General features: G+C 39.7%; 1 protein-coding gene across 1 annotated transcript; it reads right to left on the reverse strand.

Moving 5' to 3' along the window:
* Window positions 1-9,774: 9,774 nt before the first annotated feature.
* On the reverse strand, window positions 9,775-15,073 carry npy2rl (neuropeptide Y receptor Y2, like). The gene is made up of 3 exons (XM_052127348.1): window positions 14,442-15,073; window positions 13,759-13,915; window positions 9,775-12,942 (listed from the first exon to the last, which is right to left on the reverse strand). Exons 1-3 carry the CDS (start codon window positions 15,071-15,073, stop codon window positions 12,613-12,615), a joined length of 1,119 nt encoding a protein of 372 aa, XP_051983308.1. The 3' UTR covers window positions 9,775-12,612.
* Between the last annotated feature and the right edge of the window lie 8,262 nt (window positions 15,074-23,335).

The raw sequence follows: 23,335 nt of genomic DNA on the forward strand, positions 1-23,335 counted from the left end.
TTGCTAGGGAGGGGCTAGGAAGTGTTGAGGTGATTCATGATTGGCTGTTTGCTGCCCCGAGTCAAACGAGACCACCCTTGTGTTGGTATGACACTTCTAGCCGGAGATATCCCTTTGATCTCTTTCATTAGAAGTCTATGGGACTTGTTGCTAAGGTCCTCTAAATGGTTGCTAGGGCGTGGCTTGATAGCTTTGCAATGATCCTGAGAGACTGATTGGTCGTCTTAGTAAAATGAGGCAGGCCCCTTGTCTCTATGACACTGTGATCCAGAGCTATGTATAATAAAAAATCCCTATTTCATGGGCCGCCCTACACCATTGTAAGTCAATGGGGGCAACTTTGGGCAGCTCCTGCCCCCAGGGGTGCAACTTTTACCCCATATTGAGGTATGCTCTTACAGAGCCTGCCAGCCTCTTCAAATGTGGCAAATCACACGTTTCTGCGAAATCCTCGCCGGAGCTGTGACGCGTCAAAGTTTGTCTCAATGTTAAGTCAATGGGATTTTTCGGCCGCTTTTTTGCCCCTGGGGCAAATACCGTACCCCGATCGCTTATAAAAGTCATAGCACACGTGTCCTCAATAGGTCGTTCGATTTGACACCTCATTCGTGGGTCTACGCCAAACGGTGCGGGACGAGTTAGGTGCCGAAGTTTTGTTAAGAGATATAAAAATAAAAATAAAAATAAAAATAAAAAGTATAATAATAAGTATGTGAGATTACAATAGTGATGCTTTGCAAGCACCACTAATAAAAAGAGCAAAGAAGAAAAGAGACATTAAAGAAAAGTGCATGTGTTAACGTACCTATGTACCTCAGAGTGACAGTAAGGATTTATCGTTTCACTGACTCAAATAATTTAATCTCAGTAAGGCCTCTGTTTCATGCAGATCACAGGCAGGAGGTCTTAGAGGAAATTACTTTGTCTCCAAGTACATTATAACTGCATGAGCTGCCATTTAATGCCCTGAGAAAACAAATGGACTTTCATCCTGCACTACTAAAATGCTGCTCTTGTGACATTCTCACGTCAGGTCGAATGATTCCATTAGAGCCACACAAGGAAGTGTATACAACCAACCCAGCAACCCGACAAGTCGTGATAATAGTATGACATAGAAAAAGGTTAAGAAATTGTATGAGTTGGCTCGTACAAAAACATGCAACTTTTACTACCATAGAAAAAAATTAAACAAACCAACGAACAATGTTATTACGAGTCTAACCCCAACCTAAACCTAACCATAAGCCTAACCCCTTACCCAAACCCTATAAATCAAACCATAATCATAACAGGAAAATACATTTTACGTGTCATGGAAGAAAGAAAACATCAGTCATTGGAACAAGATGAGAGAAGCGCATTACAGGTTATTGACATCAGTCATTTGTTTAAATAAATGTGGAATGAATAACCAAATTTGATCAAAGACCCTCTCTTAAAATAATGTGTAGGATAGGATGCTAGCTAAAATCTAATGCCTGTATTGTATCGATTCGTTAATTAATTTGAGTTGTCATGAGACTATGTTGGCACAACTGCAATATGTTTTATTTTATTTCTATTATACCCCTAACCACTGTGCATCAATATAAAAAAAAAAAAACATTTATCAGGCAGATAAATGCACAGTCATGGGAATTTCATCCAATAATGATAGTAAAGCACAATAAAAGTGGATCATGCAACTCATATTCCAAGTCTTCTGAAGCTATACAAAGCTTTGTGTGAGGAACAAATTTAAGCTCTCAAATGCCATTTTACAACATTCTAACTCGCAATTGGTCCAAAGACATGAGAGTCAATTACATCTGACATCAATGGCATCAAACTGGCAAGATTTGTGTGTTTGTATGTTTGAATGAGTACAAATGAGATTTACGAGAATGACAACTTTTCAGTCGCTTTTTCATGCAAATCTATCGTAGCCTTCCGATGTAGCAGAATGAGCTACTCTTAATATTTTTTTTCCCATAATTTTTGGAACTTTGCAATAAAAATATGTGTATGCTATCTATTAATTTGGACATTCTGCAGAAACAAAAACAAACAAAAGAAAATATGTTCCACAGAAGAATGTCAAACAGTAATGACATAATTGTCATTTTAACTCTAAAAGTGGAACTCTCTAATGTGGTGGAATCCTCCAAAACATGTGAAAGTTGAATACGGTAAAGAATAATAGTCGCTATAAGAATGTGTTGCATTAGTAAAACGCTTATTTTAACTGGAAGCCGCAGAGTGCCAATGAAAAAGGAATGAAGAAATAAATGGTCAATCTATTAATTTGAAAATAAAAACGTGAATAAATATTTTTTATTATAAATAGACATAGAAATAGACACATTTAAATGTGTTCATTTAATTAACATTTAATGTAATTATATTTAACAATACGATTTTGCATTAATACTAGTGTATTTAATTCATGTTTAAAATGCAATTATATGTAACAATAAAATAGCACATTAATAAGTCATTTTTAAATGCACCTTTTAATTTGTGTTTTAAAATAGCATTTGACAATTGCTTTTTCTTCATTCATTTGCAGGTTGCTTTTCTTTATCCATTTGACAATCGAGTTTAAAAATGCCATTGGACATTTGACACGTGGTGGGAGCAACCAATGAACTTTTGACTCATTGAAAAGTTCATAGACACACCCCCTCTCCCATGTCACACTCGAAGGAGATGTAAGATGGTCTGTTATTGGACGGCAATTGATAGAGGTTTATATGGTCTATGAAGCCCACTGAAGGCCAGCCCAGCATCACCATTTTATCCACCCAAACCAACTGCTGCTAGGAGAGAAGGGGTGAATGTTTACTGTCCATACTGCAACAATAACAGACATTTCCTGAGTGGCTGTGAGAACTTTAAGTTACTCAACAAAGAGCAGAAGGTGAATTGGATTAAAGGCCAAAATAGATGCTGGGGCTGTGGGCGTGGCCATCATGCTGCCAATTGCACACTGAAAGCCCTTTGTCCATCTTGTAACAGAAAGCATGTGTTAGCCTTACATGATGTGAATGAACAGAGCAGGGCCACAGAAGCATCGGCTCCAGCCAGTGCAGTCTTGTATGTGGATCATCCAACCTGTGAGAATAAAATTCTGCTGAAGGTGGCTAAAGTTCTGCTCCGAAATGGCAACAAATCCGTGGAGGCGTATGCAATCCTCGATGATGGGTCAGAGCGGACTATTATTCTACACGAAGCTGTGCAGAGGTTGAATCTGAAAGGACATCCAGAGGACTTGGTTCTCCGTACAGTCAGGCAAGATACACAGACTCTTCACGGGGCGGCTGTGACCTTTACTGTGTCTTCAGTGGTTAACCCTCGTAAGGCTTTCAGGATACAGAGCGCATTTACAGCCAATAGTCTGGGTCTATCAGAGCACACGCATCCCGTCAAGGTACTCCAGAAGAAGTACAAGCACCTTGTAGGCCTGCCACTACAGCACCTTTACAAAGTGAAACCAGTAGTTCTTATTGGTTCCGACTGCCCTCACCTCATCACACCCATAGAACCGGTCAGATTGGGTCCACCTGGAGGCCCTGCTGCTGTGAGAACACGCCTAGGATGGACGCTACAGGGCCCAGCACAAGAACTAACCAGCAGACTTTCCCCACAGCAATGTCTTTTCACCAGCTTAAGGCCCACTAACGACCTTTATGCGAATGTGGAAAAACTGTGGAAAATGGACATTCTTCCATATCGAAACAAGAAGGTACTGACGAGGTCTAAACAGGATCAAGAGTCCATCCAACTTCTTCAGGATAAAACCAGGAGAGTGGATGTTAACAAAATCCAGCGCTATCCGACCCCCCTTCTACGTGCTAGAGATATGCCAGGTCTACATGCACCCAAAGAAGCTGTCCTGCCACAATTAAGGGGAATAGAGAATCGTTTGAACAAGAATCCTGATCAAGCGGCGGCCTACCAAGAGGAGATAGTCAGGTTACAGCAAACTGGCTACATCACAAAACTCACTCCTGAGCAGGTGGACTGTTCCAAAGAGAGCTGGTACATTCCACATCATTTGGTGGAGCATAACAGAAAGAAAAGGGTTGTCTTCAACTGCTCGTTTGCTTACCAAGGCCGCAACCTGAACGAGTACTTGCTCCCGGGTCCACCACTCAGTCCTTCTCTTCTGTCAGTTCTTCTGCGATTCGGAGAACATTCCATCGCCATTAGTAGTGACATTCGTGGGATGTTCCACCAGGTACGTCTTTTGCCTGAGGACAAACCATTACTGAGATTCATTTGGAGAGATCTTCAGAGAGATAAGGCACCAGATGTGTATGAATGGCAAGTACTTCCATTCGGAACAACGTGCAGTCCTTGCTGCGCCACATACGCGTTACAGAAGCACGTCCTGGATCACAGTGAGTCTGAAGACACACAGTTCTCACTAGAGAAATCTTCCTATGTTGACAACTGCCTTCAGAGCTTCACCTCAAGTGACACAGCAAAAGATCTTGTAGACAGACTCCGCAGTCTCTTAAGTTCTGGAGGCTTCGATCTAAGACAGTGGGCGAGTAATGATCCATCAGTCATCAGCCACCTGCCAGCTGATGCTCAATCTCAAAGCAGCATCCAGTGGCTCAGCGTGGGTTATCAAGATGCACAAGAGTCAACTCTAGGGTTACACTGGCATTGCTCATCAGACACTTTCTCCTATAAGCAGTGGCAGGCAGACCACCCACTTCCAACTATGCGGCGCATATACCAGATCCTCGCTAGGCAGTATGACCCTATAGGCTATATTGTGCCATTCACAACACGGGCCAAGGTGATTGTACAGAAGTTATGGGACAAGAAAAGAGAGTGGGACGATCCCCGTCTACCGGGAGAACCTGTTGAACTTGTGGAAAGCATGGGAGAGTGAGCTGGATGGTTTGCAGCACATTGTTCTGCCGAGGGCTTACTGCAGTAAAGAACTGGATCAGCCTACCAGCATGAGGCAGATCCACATTTTCTGTGAGCCTACGGTTCCGTGGCCTACTTACGAACTGAAAACCTGGAAGGTAGAGTGGAAGTAGCCTTTGTAACCGGTAGATCTCGGGTAGCTCCGAAAAAGCAGCAAACCATTCCACGTTTGGAGTTATGTGCAGCACTCACAGGTGCACAACTCGCAAAATTGCTGAAAACAGAATTGACTTTACCCATCCACAGTATTACTCTGTGGTCTGACTCGACAACTGTCCTTACCTGGCTGCTGTCACACTCATGTCGTTTTAAAGTTTTCGTAGGCACCAGAGTGGCAGAAATCCAGGAACTCACAGAGTCTGATAACTGGAGATACGTGCCAACGAAGGATAACCCCGCAGATGACATCACAAAGGGGAAACTGCTCTGTGACATAGGCCAGGAAAGCAGATGGTATAAGGGGCCAAAATTCCTCAGACAGACAACTGACCACTGGCCGGAGATGCCACCATTTACGACCATTGATCAGGACAGTGAACCGAGGAAGCCAATCTTCGTTGGTCTATCAATCTCCACTCCACCTACTCCCGATCCACAGAAATTCCATACACTTCCAGAGTTGTTGAAGGCTTACATCCAGCATGCCAACGGGGTGGCCACTGATATCCCAACAGCAGATGACTGCAAAGAGGCAGAACTTGCAGTACTCTGTCAGAACCAAACTGACTCATTTCCAGGCGAACTGTTCTTCCTCAGAGCAGGTAAATCCTTGCCAAAAAATAGTCGCTTGCTGTGCTTAGCCCCGGAATTTGATGAGGACACCAAACTCATACGTGTTGGCGGTCATCTCCGTTGGATCAGCCAGCTAGAGGAAGATACGATACATCCTATTGTCCCCGACTCGTCTCATCCAACTACCAAATTGGTGATCAAGGACTATGATAATCGGCTACATCACCCAGGACCAGATAGGGTGTTTGCTGAACTTCGGAGGAAATACTGGGTGATACGGGGACGGGCTGCAATCAGAAACCACCAACGACGATGTGCAGAGTGTCAGAGATGGCGGGGCCCCCCACCTGCCAGATTGAGGATCCATCAACCTGTTTTCTACTCAACAGGTGTGGATTGCTTTGGACCTTACACTATAAAGGAATGAAAAAAGATGGGGAATCATCTTTAAATGCATGACTTCCCGTGCAGTCCACATTGACATACTCACCAGCATCGACACTGATTCCTTCTTGATAGCATTACGACGATTTATCTCCAGACGTGGTAAACCCTTTGAGCTTCTGTCCGACCAAGGCACCAATTTTAAAGGAGGAGAAAGGGAACTGAAAGAGTCATTCATCGCCCTTCATCCTGAGCTTCAAGCTCAACTCGCTAGCCAGCAAATAAGATTAATTTTCAATCCACCCAGTGCACCCCATTTCGGCGGATGTTGGGAGAGAGAAATTCGTTCTCTAAAGGCTGCACTTCACGTCACCATTGGCAGCCAGACAGTTACAGAAGAAGTGCTGAGAACTGTCTTCATAGAAATAGAAGGAATCCTCAACTCCAAACCCATTGGCTACACTTCTTCGGACATCGCTGATCCAGATCCAGTAACTCCGAACATATTGTTGATGGGGCGGCGAGATGCCTCATTACCGCAAGTGGTATTCTGAGACTCTGAACTCCTGAGCCAGAAGAGATGGAGACATAGCCAGCTTTTGGCTGACCATTTTTGGAGGCACTTTATTCAGCACTACCTACCCAACCTCCAGAGCAGACAGAAATGGAAGACTGAAGAAGCTGACCTGCGGGTCGGTGACACAGTCATGATTGTGGATCAACAACTGCCCCGCGCTCTTTGGCCTGTAGGGAGAATTGTTCAGGTCTTTCCTGGGTTGGATGAGAGAGTCAGATCCGCGTAAATACAGGTTGACGGCAAAACTTACACCCGACCTGTAGCCAAAATTATTTACCTGCCCTCTCTTCCCGGCTAGCTTTAAATTTAATGTAGCAAAAACACTTAGAATTGGCAAATTCACACTGTGAATTTGAGGGTGGCTGTAAAAAGTGCTCCCCTTTGGCACATGGACTCTCCCAGCTACCCCTGTTATTCAGTGAGAAATGGACTATTCCAAAACTGTCCACTGGAGGTTTTGCGAAGTGTCAGGGAGAGAGTTAGATGGGTGATAAATGGAAAGGAGATCGGCTGAATATTGTATTTAGTTTGTAGAGTGAAATATAGTGTATTAGCCCAAATCGGAGGAGTTTATCGATTGTGCGTGTGCGTGCATCACACTGTAAGTAATCACATAATTGTTGAACATTCTCAGCGAAGCTAATCCGCCTGTATCCCTGTTTACATTTAAGGTTGTTTACTTAATTTTATTCTACTGCTGTGACACTGCTACAATTCCATGTATATTTATGTCATTTGTTGTTAGTAATAGTTATATTTATTCCTTATAATCACCGAGGCACGGTTGTACCTCAGATCGTGCGCATGCGCTCATAGTTGTTTACATCTCGGTTCGACCGCACATGCATCAGTAGCCATGCTCGTGTGCACAGCTCGTGCACAGTGTTAGCGCAAACACATCCATCCCCACCTTTTCAAGTATATCATCATCATAGAGATTGTATTGTGTTATATTTCACTGCTATTAGTCAGTATTTTACCAAAGAAGCTTTATTAATGTTGTTTGTGGTTTATATATGTTTATATCTGTATTTTGTATTAACAGAACCACACATCTATGCATCTTCAATAAACCAACGATTTGGAACATAACCTGAGTGAGACATCGTTGTTCTAACCGGACAAACTGCAGCCTTCGGCCAACATGAACTAGCAATTAGAGTGAATATTTGAAAGATTTTCCACCCACAAAGAAATGTTTCCAGGTATAACATTTCACACCAAACAGCTAGACAAATATACGAGTACTTTGTTAAACTCTGCATGTATTGCAGCGTGAGTCTCTTCTCAATCTGTGTTAATTAAAATGTATTTGTGCTGGCATTAATCAAATGATTAAAAAGATCAAGAGTGTACAGAAAAATAAATAGAACTGGCTAATCAACACCAGCAGCTGCGTTTGTAACACTCTCACACACAAGATAATGTGTGAAAGGAGAACTCTGAAGAAAAGATGGACTATTGATTTTGTTCACTTTGTGTGTTTGTGCAGTTTGAACATAGTGTAAAGAAAATGTCAAGTAAACTAATTAGGCACAAGTTCAAAGAGACTTTTCCCAACAATTTGGCATTCTGACTTTAACTTTCAACTCATTATTTCCACTCATTATTAAAGAAAGAATTCAGAACAAGTCAGAACATTGCTGTCGACTACCACAGACAATAATTTTGAATTGTCCCTCAGTTTGTATTACTCAATTTTTCGTAGTAATGCACTTACCAAATTTGGCTGCGTTTCCCAAAAGCATTGTAAGCCTAAGTAGATATTAGAGACCAAATGGCCTCTACGATCAACTTAAGCTTACGATGCTTTTGGGAAATGCAGCCCTGGTCTCAAAAAACACGTTATTATACTTGGTTATTTGTACATATTGTGGCACTTTTGTGGTGAACACTAGAGATGCTACAACAACTTTTATTCACTTTTATACAAATCATGAGTAACACATCATGAGTTCGCCCTTTTTCGATGCAATTGAACCTTTGTATAACATATACATTTGAAAGCTTGTTCAATTAAAATCAAATTGTGCATTAGCTCATCTGATAGAGCATTGCACTTACGAGTCCTGAATAGCACACTATTCAGCACGTGAGCTGAAAATGTCATATAATTGCCACAAAATTACGTGGTTGCTTCAATGATTGCATCATTCATCTCACAGTTGATTTTTACTACACTACTGGTTAGGTTTAAGGTTTATTGTTAGAAGGTCATTTTTGTTGATTTAAATCTAAATAGTTTTATCTGTTTGGGAGAACATTTAACTCTATTTTAGCACTACACAGTGGACGTTTCACCTCTGAACTGCTGTGATGCGTTTATGTAGTCATTTTGCAAAAATGTCGAAACAGTCACTTAATTTTCATAAGATCAGGCGGACGCTTACAATGGAAGTCTATAGTATTCCATTTGGTTTATAAAAAGAAATGTCAAGATCATATTTTCATTAAAGCAACATAATCAGTATGGTTTTTGTCTATGTTAACAGTAGAATTCACAGTAGAGTTTACAGAGGTGAAACCAAATATGGCATCTATGCCTCAAGATTGGACGTCAATACCATCAGAAAGTAATTCGTTCTTGTGTGTCTGGTGACCAAAGGTCATGGTCAAACCTATGACATATCACTATATTTGATTTGGGTACTACAAGTGGGAGTCAATCAATGATTTGATTTGAGAGTGACTAATGATGTCTCAAGTCGTTACTCATTGAAAATAATGACAATTATAAAATGTTTTAATTCTCCATTTAAGACTTCCATTGTATTACTGAAAACATGATTTTTACTAGTTCAATTTATTAACAAGCTACAATTATTATCTATGGTATATGCCATAAATGTTGTTGAGATAACTTCAGTTGTATAAAACCCCAAAATTCCTTTAAACATTTAAACGACACCATCACATTTTATTTTTGTATAAATGTCATACATCTTATGAATCATTCTGAATTTACATCCCAAATTGAAGCGGGATCCAAACAGAAGCCCATAGTGTTAATTAAACGTGGCATTCTCATTTCCTGCATACAATGTAGGTTAAAAGGAATCATTTAGTGCTACACTGGACAGACATGCTGTATTCCTTCTATTTCAAATAGAGAGAGATCAAGAAACTCGATGAGTCATCTAATTTTTGCTTAAAGTATCTTTAAATTCTCCTTTCCTTCAGGAAATTGGAACATATTGATATGACATCATTCACATGTTGTGTGCACACTATAAGTCTGCATGTAACATTTGCAAAAGTAGATTAATTAAGATCTATGCAATATATATATCACGTGTCAAAAGCATTTGATGTTGGGTTTTTTACATACAAGAATATTGATTTACCATATAATTACATTCATCCGGCAAGGTGATTGCAAAAGTGACAGGTTTACGGCACAGATTACATATTGTAGAAAGAACATTTTCCATCACCACCATAATATTTTTTTTCACTTGTACATCTAGTTATGTCATATTTGCTCATGCATTTCCATTAATAGAGATATGTTTAAAATAAAATAGCACACCAGCACTTGCCCACTTCACCTTGATCCATCAACAATAATTATTTGTGCTGTATTATATATAAAACACATTCATTTTATTTTCATGCAGAAAAGTACTGAACTGACAGAGTCCCTAATGGTTTATCGGTCATATATCGAAGCTCTTTGTGTTGAAACATTCATACCGCAGAGTTGGAAACACCTCCCTCTCTTCAAGCTGTTGTTAGTATGGAGGAGTGCTGCCATGCTATTCCTCAGTGCAAATTACTTTCAGATGAAAGGAGAGGCAATTTGCTGTTAACACTTTCCCCGAGCCACTTCAGGCCCTGACCTGCCTGTAAGTCCACACGACATGATGACCATTTAAAAACTACAGAGCCATTGTAAGATTTGAGATCTAAGGTGCATGAATTTGTCATATGAAAAAAACAGTTCCTGAAACAGTTTCAGAATGAGGAACCATTTTCTATGGTCAAAATAATGTCCATCAGTCCTTTACCTGGTCAGCCAGCATCAACATAAAGGCAATAATTTTTGAGCAGCATCTGACAGCATGCTGGTTCACCAAATAGACCAATGCCAAACCAGCACTAACTAGCATAAACTAGCCTAGACCAGCATGGAAATTCATGTTTGTCTAATATGGCCTTTTCAAAAAGGTCCACATAACAAGATCGAGAAATGTTGGTGAAAATGCTGTCGCTTCAAATATATAGGTTATGTGTATGTAATATAACCCATGCAATCACCTCATGGATCTTGGCTAGCTTCTGCATCGTTGGAGATGATTAGAAGATAGATCTTCCAAATGTGAAGAGTACTGTGACATAGTGAAATTTGTCTGTGCTTCTCGTTTATAGCACTTACAGTTGCTTGCAATGTAGAAATTAGCTTAGTCACATCAGCTGTTTCCAAAATCTGAAAAATACTGCATTCGCAGCTCGGAAGTCATCAAGACATGTCCGAATCTAGTGTTTGCGTAAGATCCTGTCTATCAAGATGCCATCATCTGGTTGGTTTTAGAAGGTTTTTGATGTGTCCTCCACTGAATTGCTCCAAAAATTTTCTGGTTGAAATCTGAATCCATTTGAACATTCATAGCAACATGATCACTTTTTGATCACTAAGTTGAAGTTCACTTAGAATTTGCAATGTAATTACATTCTCATTTTAAACAAATGTATTACTCCAAGCTGAGTATAAGTGTACAGGTTTAGTATTTTCAATAAAGCCATTTACCATTTTTTCAGGGTATGATACGTGGAACTTCCATATCTAAGGGGGCCATGGCTGGTCAAATGGTCTAAGTGGGCCATGGCCGGTCAAACATGTCCAGTCCGAGGGGGCCCTCTCTCCCAAAGATCGCATCTTAGTTCTGCCCCTGGTATGATGTCCTGAAATACTGTGCGTGTGATTTGGAGGTTTGAGGCAGATATTTGGTTGATGGAAAGAATAAAAATAGTATCTTATGTAGCATTTATTAAATACATTTTTTTAACTTTTTTTCAACTTATGGTTCCATTTTGACCAAGAAATAATCATCAAAGTCATTAAAATACTTGCTTGGTTTGAACTTATTCTAGATCATCAGATGTGACATTATATCTCAAACCAGTTTCATTTGGAGGTACCTTCATGCGCAAATGCTGCCTGTTAAATCATTAGCTGCGTTTCAACTATCAGGCCAAATGACGGCGTGCAAGTGCGTGCCAGGGCCATTTGTGCTCCCACTTCTGGTGCTTCATCATGCCTCCTGGGCTTCCTCTGGGCCAACAGCCAAGTGCCCTGGCTTGCCGATTAGCCTTGGGACAAAGAATGCCAACAAGGGATTGAGGCGGGGTCAATTTCAAATGCTGAGTTTCACTGAGTCAGGTCTGAAGGTAACCAATTATTTTCCTAATACTAATTCCTTAATTTTTCATATATAGCAATCAGCTTACTTTAACAGATCAACAGAGAATGGAGAATCATCAGTACTGGTCAGTAGATTAAATCAGGAATCTTCGGAATATTTGGGGCAATGAAAATGTGTGGCATCAGATCGATGGTGTCTGCCAAAATGAAGAGGTTTTTTGAAGAAGATTAAGTATATCATCACCGAACTTGCCAAGTTGTGTATCTACCGCACAATGGTACAGGTTTGGGAAAAATAAAAAAAATGGGCACAGTACAAATCCTTGTTCATTTCGATTGCAAGCTAGTATCCAGAGTCCGATACCTAAGCTTGAGTTCCCCCCACTTGCTTGTGAAATGGGCGTGGTGTGTGACTTCAGCACCAGGCCGGCATATTAAGGGCGAGTTTTAGGGGAAACCCTGCAGGGCTTTTTGCCCGATGGTGTGAATGTAGATTGATATTGGTCTCGTGACTCGAGGTCTGAGGCTATTGGCCCTGGGTCACACTGGTCCGATGGAGGAAAAGCGGCTATTGACAGAATGGCCAGCTTCTTTAGTTTTTTGACACAGCTACTGTTGTGAAGTTACATCAGACATCTGATGCATTGAGATGCGGCGTCACCATATCTTGGGCTTCCATGGCCTTTTTGGGCTTGTTGCGAACAGTTGTGGCAACCTTGCCCTCAGCGTGCAACGACTCAAGCCTTTCCTCGCAACGGAAGACGGCAACAAAAGCGCTGCGGTAGTTCCGGTTCATCCAGCCATAAAGAATTGGGTTGGCGAAAGTTGAGCACATGGCCACAATATGGAAAACAGTGTAGAGGAGCCTGAAGTCCTTCATGACCAACACATTAGGGAGAATGTCGATGGCGAGCTGGAAGGCATGGAAAGGCAGCCAACTCACTGCAAACACCACAACCTGCAAAAAGGTAAAAACACTGGTCTACATCTCGGTCTAATTCTCTATCATTATATTTATATTACTGGCAACTACACTGGAAAAAGTGGTAAACTCTTAATAGTTACCTCAAGGTTTTTTTTTTTTACTTGATCTATCCCATGAAATATACTTGTGTTGGTGTAACCTAATATGTAAGATTAAATACATTTTTTGAATTGAATATAACCAGTGAATAAAGAATGTTAACACTTAAGAACATTTTTAGGTTACCTGGCAAAACATTTTCACTGTGTGTATATATATATATATATATATATATATATATATATATATATATATATATATATATATATATATATATATATATATATATATAAAACCTCAAAATAACTGTGAAGAAAAGAGCTTTAAAATATTTGGGTTACAGAAGAATGCCTCTTATATTGAAATACTCTTGGGACTGATGCATCTTTTGTTCAAAAAGACAGGGGTTGTTGATGCATCTTTTGTACTAAAAGACCGGGTTTTATAGAAAAAAACAGTGAAAATGCACACAAATAAACACGAGAAAAATCTTTTACTTGTGAGATCCTATACTGGACCTACTTTGGTGGACCACATCAGGAGATTTTAGGCAGAATGATCCCCCCAGTCATTATTCACTTTCATTGTACAGATAAAAAAAAATGCAATGACAGTGAATGGTGACTGAGGCTGTCATTCTGCCTAAGATCTAATTTTGTGTTCTACGGAAGAAAGAAAGACAAACAGGTTTCAATTGTGGAAGAACTATCAACTTCAGGAAACAAATGCAAAGGAAAAAAATCTACACACCATGGCCACCAGCATCTTGGTTGTCTTGCGGCGACAATGATGTCTATCGTTGTGGCCAGCTGGGCTGACATGGTTGCGAAGTTTACTCCAGATACGGATGTAGGCAAAAGAGATGACCACTAGGGGCAGCACATACTGCAGCAACAGCATGAAGATTCTGAAGAAACACACAACCATTATCACCATCAATTCAGCTGAAAGTGTCACAGTTCATAATTCTTTGATATTTTAAAGCTATGACTCATTTTGTAGCTGTAATTGATGTGTAACTGATTTTGAAATGGACCAAAAACAAGGCTTTCCAAGTAAAAAAAAGATGGAGACTTCATGAGTCATATAGTATAGTAGTATAGATCAACCTTGAATCTACTATATAAATAATTTACCATCAAACTATTTGACAATATTTCAGCAATTCTGAACTGCAGTCTTAGCATTATACTCCACTAGAAGACATTTTTTTAGTTTTAATATTTGCCATTAGTGTGATATCTATCATTCACATCATCATCATGTCTCTGTATATAAACATCAATGTTACAAACAACTCACGTTACAAATTTCAGTGCAACTTTGAGACATTGACTCTCGATAAATGAACACTGTGTACATTTGTAGCCCCTTGAGGGCATTGGGAAACTGTAATGATGCCATTCATTAAAATTTGAATATCTGGTACTCACGAGTATAGAGCGCTATCTGTACTACTTCCGGGCCACTTTTCCCGACAGACTTCAATGGACTCATCTGGAGAAAGATCTACAATCTCATACTCCCTAAAGATGGCAAGTGGGGTAGCCAGAACAGCACTTATTACCCAGGTGATGGCAATGACCATAAAGCAAGTGTCCTTCGACATCCGTGTGTCTAGGTGATAGATGATGCATCGATGTCGATCCAGTGCGATTACAAATAATGTAACTGTAGAAACGTGGACGGCAAGACCTTGAGCGTATGGTAGTGTGAAACAAAGCACTTGTCCAAATTTCCATTCGCCCAGTAGAGTGTAACCTAGCGTGAATGGGAGACACAACGTGTTGACTAGCAGATCAGCCACAGCAAGGTTTGCTATAAAGAAATTGGTGACAGTACGAAGTGTCTTGAATTTGTAGACTACATATATCACCAGGGAGTTCCCCACAACGCCCAATACGATGATGGTAGAGTAAGCCAAGATCAGAACTACCTGGACACCAAGAAGTTTGGTGCTATCTCCCAGCTCTAGCAAGGGATTGTTAGGAGTCAAATCAGATGAGTCCTCACCAACTGCCAAGTTTTTGCTCCCAGAGGAGCCATTTAAGCTGAGGGATTCCATTTGTCACATTGCCATCTTATACTGTGGAGAAAGTCCAAGTTGCTATTAGGTTTGAGAAGCCACAAAACACAGATTTGATTTACCATTCTTTCTGTATCCTCACCTAAAGCATCCAAACAGAAAGAAGGACAGTTTAGACTGATAAACAGATGGATGCATGGATGGATGGATGGATGGATGGATGCACGGGTACATGGATGGATGGCACATTTCACAATAATACAGAGAATTATGAAAAATAAAAACGAGATATGCAATATATACAGTATACCTTGCAATAAATAAAAAGAGTGAACGTTACAATAATTAGCACAATATGCACTTCACAGAAGTAGCCTATCTATTGCACATATAGAATGAACTAGAAAGCAATTATCTATTGCACATATAGAATGAACTAGAAAGCAATTATCTATTGCACATATAGAATGAACTAGAAAGCAATTATCTATTGCACATATAGAATGCAGTAGAAAGCAATTATCTATTGCACATATAGAATGCTCTAGAAAGCAATTATCTATTGCACATATGAAAGAAATTATGGAATTGTATAGAATTGTTAAGTACTGAGTGCACGTTATCTCTGTTATTAATTAAAAAGCGTATAAATAATGAAGTAATATAACACCATCATCCACCATTCATTCATAAATGCATGCTCTTTTTCTTTTCTTTTTTTTTTTTTTTTGTAAAAAAGGCTGATCAGCTTTTTCTTGATTTAAACATTACATGCATTTCATATTTGCACGTTTGAATATTTTATAGCCTCTCAGAGAGATTGGTCGAGATTACCCCGTATTGTTTTATTTCCAATGGCGAAAGGAAGCGTATTGTTCTCTGTTTGCGCGCGTTTCAATTACTTCTTCCGAATCAACTTGCAGTCACATTCATTAAAGGGAATTTATTTTGCGTATTGAGAGCTCATTACGCGCAGCTTATCAGCGCTCGACCACACTACAGCCTCTTCATTTGAGGTTCGCGTGAGAGATGAATACCTACATGGCACACCGTAATCATTAAGAGACACGCACACCCTGGAGTCCATGGAAACTTCATGGCACACCTCCGGTCTACGGACATCCGCGATTCAATGGCTCGTGATAGAGCGCACCAAATGAACTAGGAAACTGCGAAGCGCACAAACGATCTTAGTCCTTATTATTAACGCTCGTTTCATTGCAGAAATCTAAAAATACGTATTTAGACTTATAATTATTTATATTGGAATGACACTTACCAATTTCCAGGCAGCACGTATTCACCTCGCCCTCTCTAGTTGCACCTCTGGATACATCACCATCAGCGGTTATTAATCTAGAAATGCCTTATAGCTATTTATGGAATAATACAAACATTAAGAATATCATGACGTGTTCTTCTTTATTTTATTTTACAATCAATAGTTTTTCTCTGACGAAAAAGTGCCGCTGGTTCAGGTGAGGTGGACTGTAGTCTCTGACGATCACGACTGAATAACATCCATCCACACAAGCCAAACCCACAAGTTCAGAGTTTTCAAAAAAGAAGAGAGGGAGAGAGATGGACGATTTTATAATTCTTTATGAAAACACCCCTGTCACACACAAAAAGTACAGCGCAGTAATCAAATCGTTTTCAATTAAAAAGCATTATCGGGGTAGTGGTGCCATCAGCATATATTATATTTGGCAGAATGTTCATGCTGCTCTTTTCATACAATGAAAGCGTACAGTGACAAAGGACATGAGCTCCATAAATGACCAAAAAGCACATCAAAATGACCTCAAAAGTTGTCCATTTGAGTCAAGTGCTATATCTCATATTCAGATATGTAGGCCTATCAAGAAGTGCCGCATTAGGTATGTTAATGACACCAAATGCCGTTTGTTTTTGCATGTCAAGTCTGAATATGCAGAAGCTCAAAAAAGATTTGAGTGCTACAGTGGAGGGCAAGATGTTCAGGTTTTGGAATAGGGCAGAAGTCGTATGGACTAATATTATGCACTGTAAAAAGTGAATAGTGCAACTGTTACCACAAAGCCAATGTGTATAATTTTGGACTAGGTTAAATCATTTCTTGTATCTGAAGTTTTATATGCAGAGTTAGCTGTAAGGAAGCTATTTGTTGGTTGAGTTCACATAAAAGTGTAACTGTGGCTCTGTAGTGCTTTCAAACATTTTCTGACTGTTTGAGCGCCCTGTCCAGCTTGACACAGCAACACTGGCTCAAACAATGGTGTGAGTTTGGGGCAAGACTATCTGTTTGTAACACCAATGGAGGACGGGGGGAGTTTGCATAAATCTGTTTGAAAACAGTTAATATTTTCAAATTTCAGTTTGATGATGTGGCACAGAAAATACACACTTTATCTTTAAAGAGGAGTTTGTATTTGTTCTGACACTAAAAAAAATAACTTTGTGTAACCTAATGTGGTTAAAACATTGTCCGTTTGTCTGTTATGGATCCCCTTGTCACTTTATGTTTTTGTTGTATGGAAAAGATCAACTTGAGTATTATTCAAAACATATTTTTTCTCCATGAAAGAAAGTAAGTCATATGGGTTGGGTACAACATGAGATTGAGTAAATAATAATAACATTTTCATTTATAGGTGAATTATTTTCCCTATTTCCCTATTTAGTTTTTTTCATATTCAAATATGTACACATTTATGTACACACTTATTATGTGGCAAGAACATGTGTACGGCAGCCACTAACATATTTGGATACATTTTTGTGACTGAGCCTCTAATATTTGTTGTGAATAAAAGAAGAGGCCCTCAAGACAGACAGAGTGGCTCCAAAAGTGTGTTTACTGCTAATAAAGTCTGTCTATCACATTGTGAATGTACTAATTATGCTCAATACAACTACTGATGCATGCCAAAATATCTTGTCATGAGAAATCTTTTTAATTTTCTGCACAAATGCACTTTTGAAAACTGCTGTCATAATCATAAATCATATGAATCATAAATCATTTTGCTAATATGCTGTATATTGTACATAGAAAACAGGTCAAGCATAATAGTTATTAAAATAATTTTAAATTAGAATGCTTTTGTTTCATTCCATAACATATCTGACTCTGAGAAAGTGTGTGCTCCATGCATACTTGTGTGTTTGCATTTTCATACTTATGCAGAAACAGGGTCAAAATTGGCCAAAGGAATATAGCTGTCGTATATGTATGTAAATACAGTTTTTTCACATCAATCTACCCCATAATGACAAGGCAAAAAACAGATTTTTTTATTACTTTGTAAGTTTATTTAATGAAAAAAATAAACAATATTACGTTGACATAAGTATTCAGAACCTTTGCTATGACGCTTGAAATTGAGCTCAGGTGCATCCCAATACTCTGGATCAACTTTGAGTTGTTTCTACATTGTCCAACTGTGGCAAATTCAATTTATTGGACATAATTTGGAAAGGCACTAACCTATATAAGGTCTTACAGCTGAAAATGCATATCAGAGCAAAAACCAAGTCATGAGGTCAAAGGAACTGCCTGCAGAGCTCAGAGACAGGTTTGTGTCAAGACACAGATCTGGGGAAGGCTACAAAAAATGTTGGCTGCATTGAAGGTTCCCAAGAGGACAATGGCCTCCATAATTCTTAAAAATAAGAATTTTGGAACAACCAGAACTCTTCCTAGAGATGGCCGCCTTGCCAAACTGAGCAATCAGGGGAGAAGGGCCTTGGTAAGAGAGGTGACCAAGAACCTGATGGTCACTCTGGTTGAGCTCCAGAGATCATGTGTGAAGATGGGTGAAACTTGCAGGAGGACAAACATCACTGCAACACTTCACCAATCTGGGCTTTATGGCAGAGTGGCCAGACTGAAGCCTCTCTTCAGTGCAAGACACATAAAAAAGCAACTAAAGCAACTAAAGGACTCTCAAACTGAGAAAAAACAAGATTCTCTGTTCTGATGAAACAAAGATTGAGATGTTTGGCCTCAATTCCAAGTGTCATGTCTGGAGGAAACCAGGCACTGGACATCACCTACACAATACCATCCCAGCGGTGAAGCATGGTGGTGGTAGCAACATGCTGTGGGGATGTTTTTCAGCGGCAGAAACTTGGTGACTGGTCAGGGCTTCAGGAAAGCTGAATGCCGCAAAATATAGAGATATCCTTAATGAAAACCTTATTCAGTGCACTCAGGACCTCAGACAGGCTGAAGGTTCACCTTCCAACAGGACAATGACCCTAGGCACACAGCCAAGTCAATGCAAGTGTGGCTTAAGGACAACTCTGTGAATGTCCTTGAGTGGCCTATCCAGAGCCCAGACTTGAACCCAATCGAGCACCTCTGGAGAGACCTGAACATGACGGTCCTCATCCAATCTGACAGAGCTTGAGGGGATCTGCAGAGAAGAATGGCAGAAAATACCCAAATCCAGGTGTGCAAACTTGTCATATCATACCCAAAAATACTTGAGGCTATCATTGCTGCCAAAGGTGCTTCAAGTACTGAGTTAAGGGTATAAATACTTATGTCAATGTAATATTTCAGTTTTTCTTTTTATTAAATTTGCAAAGTTATCAAAAATCTGATATTTTCTTTGTCATTATGGGGTATGTGTAGCTGACTCTGAGTCCAGTGTAAACTCGTTTCCATGACTACACCGGAAATGTTCATGCTCAACCACTATGACGATAACGTTAGTTTGTAATGTAAATTATAATGTGTCTTGTTTATTGTAATTCTGTGTAGTAGTGTGACTTAAAGCTGTTATGTTGTCATTGTTAAATTTATTGAAGAAGAAAAAGGGTTGTTTATTGATAGTCACATGATTAACCCCAGAAGCTCTGAGAGCAGCGTGTCAGAGAGAGAAGCGAGAGTGGCGGGTGAAAGCAGCGAACTTTTAAGCTCCGTCTATTTTCTACAGCTGGTTTACCAGGCGAACACGGTAATAGTTATCGAGTTATGTTGTTAATCAATGTTAAAGTTTGTGTGCAAGGGATGTGAGACATGTTGTATTAGTCTGTATAAGAAATGGAGTATATGTGTGTTGCGTTGAATGTTTGTATTTGAAAACTGTTTTGTTTGTCTTTTAGATTTCACGGTGTTCCATGATACGGCAAAGAAGAATAAATGTGAATGTGAACATCAGTAAGAAGCGTGGACTCATTTAAAACCAGTGTAGTTACAGTATGGAGTGTATATTGATGTGAAAAAAAAATACATAATTTAAAGCATTTTAGCATAAGAATGCAACATAACAAAATGTGAAACAAATGAAGGGGTCTGAATACTTTCTGAATGCACTGTATATATATATATATATATATATATATATATATATATATATATATATATATATATATATATATATATATACAGTGCATTCATATATATATATATATATATATATATATATATATATATATATATATATATACATAAATATCTATATTTACTGATTATAAATGTGAGTGTGTTTCTGCGCCTTGGTCTTAGAAAGTGTGTTTTTAATATATTTACCCACAAGCAGGATAAAAACTGTCAATGAGTGCATGGCTGTGATATATTGCATGAGTTTATGGATGGAGATTAGCACAGCCTTTTGCACAGCACACTGAACTTTCCAATTTCCCATATCACGACACCATCAGATGTGTGATACAGAACTAGAGAAATTGAAACACCTTGTCTTTTAAAATAAAACATGTTAGAAGTAGTAGTCCTTTCAAAATGATAATTTAGCCTTTCCCTAAGTTAACACTGCAAGCGAGCAATGCAACAAAAATAGATTGCTCCCATTATAATCAACACTGCAAGCTCCCTAGATTATAATCAATGCTTGCTTGCAGTAGACATGATTAAAGTAACAGTTCACCCAAAAATGAAAATCCTTTTCAGAATTGTGTTTTTTTTCCTTAAAACATAAAGGAGAACGTTTTGAAGAATAGTTTTACAGCCCTTGTAAAAAAAAGTTTGTAGTGACCAGGGGCTGCCAAGCTCCAAATATTACCCCCCAATAAAAAAAGCACCATAAAAGTAATCTATACAATTTATGCGCTTACGTCTTCTGAAGCCTTATGATAGCTTTGTGTGGAAAACAGACAACATTTTTTGTCATTATTCATTAATAATCTAAAATTTGGCGAGTTTGATCATTGACACCAAAACAGCATTGATTCTCATGTGTACAATACTTTGTATGAGATGGTGAAATCGTTATATATTGTTCGAGTTTGGGTAAGGGGCTAGACCAGGGGGCGGCAACCTATGGCATGCTTTTTCATCGGCTGAATAGAAGACTAAACAAAAAACTACACTGCAGTATACCAAACAGACTTGTGCAGCGTGTGCAAGCCATTTACGCATCACTAGTCAACAGCGTTTGACTTTCGGTTAAATGCGCGAGTAAACACGCCTGCTTTGCTTCGGTCAGGCTGCGTGGATGACAGCCAACATTCCGTGTTTCATTTGTTTCTTTTTGCTTTCAGAACAACATATGGTGTAATAAGGATAACGCCACTATTAATCCTTGAGATTTCCAGCCCAGCATACAGGCACACCCTCATTAAACCATGGTCAAACTCCAAATTACATTAAACGATTAAAAGAGAAAACATAAACCCACATCATGGGGTTAAAAATGTTTATTCAAAATATAAATTAAACCTGGAAGTACATTTTTAGGATTTTGCAGGTGTGATTCACTGAAAAGGACTAAATAGTTGATCGGCCATTGCGGCCCCTTCCATTGATTGAGGTCCCCTTCGAAAGAACTGGCATGTACCTCATCGGGTCATTAGAGCGGATGGCAGTGCCAGAATCGGTGCCTTTGTTCAACTTCTCAGCACAAAGTGCTGTGGAATCACTTTTCAGAATAATCTCCTGAGTGGGGATTCTGAAAGAAATCCTCACTGATCAGGGCACTACGTTTATGTCATGTACACTACACGAACTGTAAAAATGATTGTGGATTAAATCAATTAGGACCAGCTTTTACCAGCCCAAAATTACAGCTTCTGATTTAATCAGACACTAAAGACTATGAATCATAAGTTTGTACACAAAGACGCTCGAAATTGGGACAATTGGCTCGAGCCCCTATTATTTGCAGTACGAGAGGTCCTCCACATGGTTCTCCCCATTTGAATTATTGTACGGGTGTTGACCTTTGCGGCATGCTCAACATCCTATGCTAAAATTGCAGGAGAGTCCTTCAAACAGTAAAAATGAAATTTAATATGTTCTCCACACACTGAGGCAATTAACAGGCTCAAGAACGTCAATGTATAATAGGGGTACTCGGCTATGTGAATTTACACATTTTATTGCTCCCCACATCAAGCTCTAAATTACTTGGCAAGTGGCAAGGACCCTTTAAGGTCTCACGGCGAGTCGAGGAAATTGATTATGAGGTTAAATGAACGGGTACGTTCATAGGTGGAGCACGTCATATTTACCATCTCACTCTCCTAAAAACGTGGAGAGAGGCAGTCCCCGTGACTTTGGTGATGTTGGTTCCGGAGAGGGTGGAGATCAGACCTGAGGTGAACTTAAAAGCCACCGATTGAGTCACTTGCAGAGACCACCTCTCACCATCACAAGTCACGGTGGTTGCCAAGTTGCAAGAATTCTCCAATGTGTTCTCGCCTCTTCCTGGTCGTACGAATCTCATAGAGCACCACATTGAATCTATTCCAGGGGTTGTGGTATGCCCAAGCACAAAAAAGAAGTGATTTGGGAAGAATTACAGGCCATGCTAGATTTGGGGGTAATAGAAGAATCCCACAGTGACTGGGCCAGCCCTGTGGTGTTGGTTCCGAAGAACTTGTGATGCTACCATTCAGTTTGTTCTGGGTCCCGGCTTTGTTTCTGCGGCTCATGGACTGAATCCAAAGACCGCACGCTGCTTACACCACTGCCTATCTGGATTATATCATTATTTACAGTAATGATTGGCAGCGGCACCTGCAGCATCTAAGGGCTGTCCCGAGGTTGTTACGGTGAGCGGGACTCATGGCAAGTTGAAGTACTGTATCTGGGCTTCCACTTGGGTCACCGGCAGATGCTGCCCCAAATTGAAAAAATTGCGATTACAGCCTTCCCAAAACCTAAGACCAAAAAGGAAGTGAGAGAGTTCCTGGGGCTGGTTGGCTATTATCATTAGTTTGTGCCTAATTATTCAACCGTCACTAGCCTGCTGACTGATCTCACTAAAAAAGGGCACCACATCCAGTCCAGTGGATAGAGTCATGTTAGCAGGCATTCAGCAGGTGAAAGCTTCACTTTGCAGCGGCCCGTTA

This window comes from Xyrauchen texanus, chromosome 5 (assembly GCF_025860055.1).
Source record: "Xyrauchen texanus isolate HMW12.3.18 chromosome 5, RBS_HiC_50CHRs, whole genome shotgun sequence".
NCBI classification, from domain to species: domain Eukaryota; kingdom Metazoa; phylum Chordata; class Actinopteri; order Cypriniformes; family Catostomidae; genus Xyrauchen; species Xyrauchen texanus.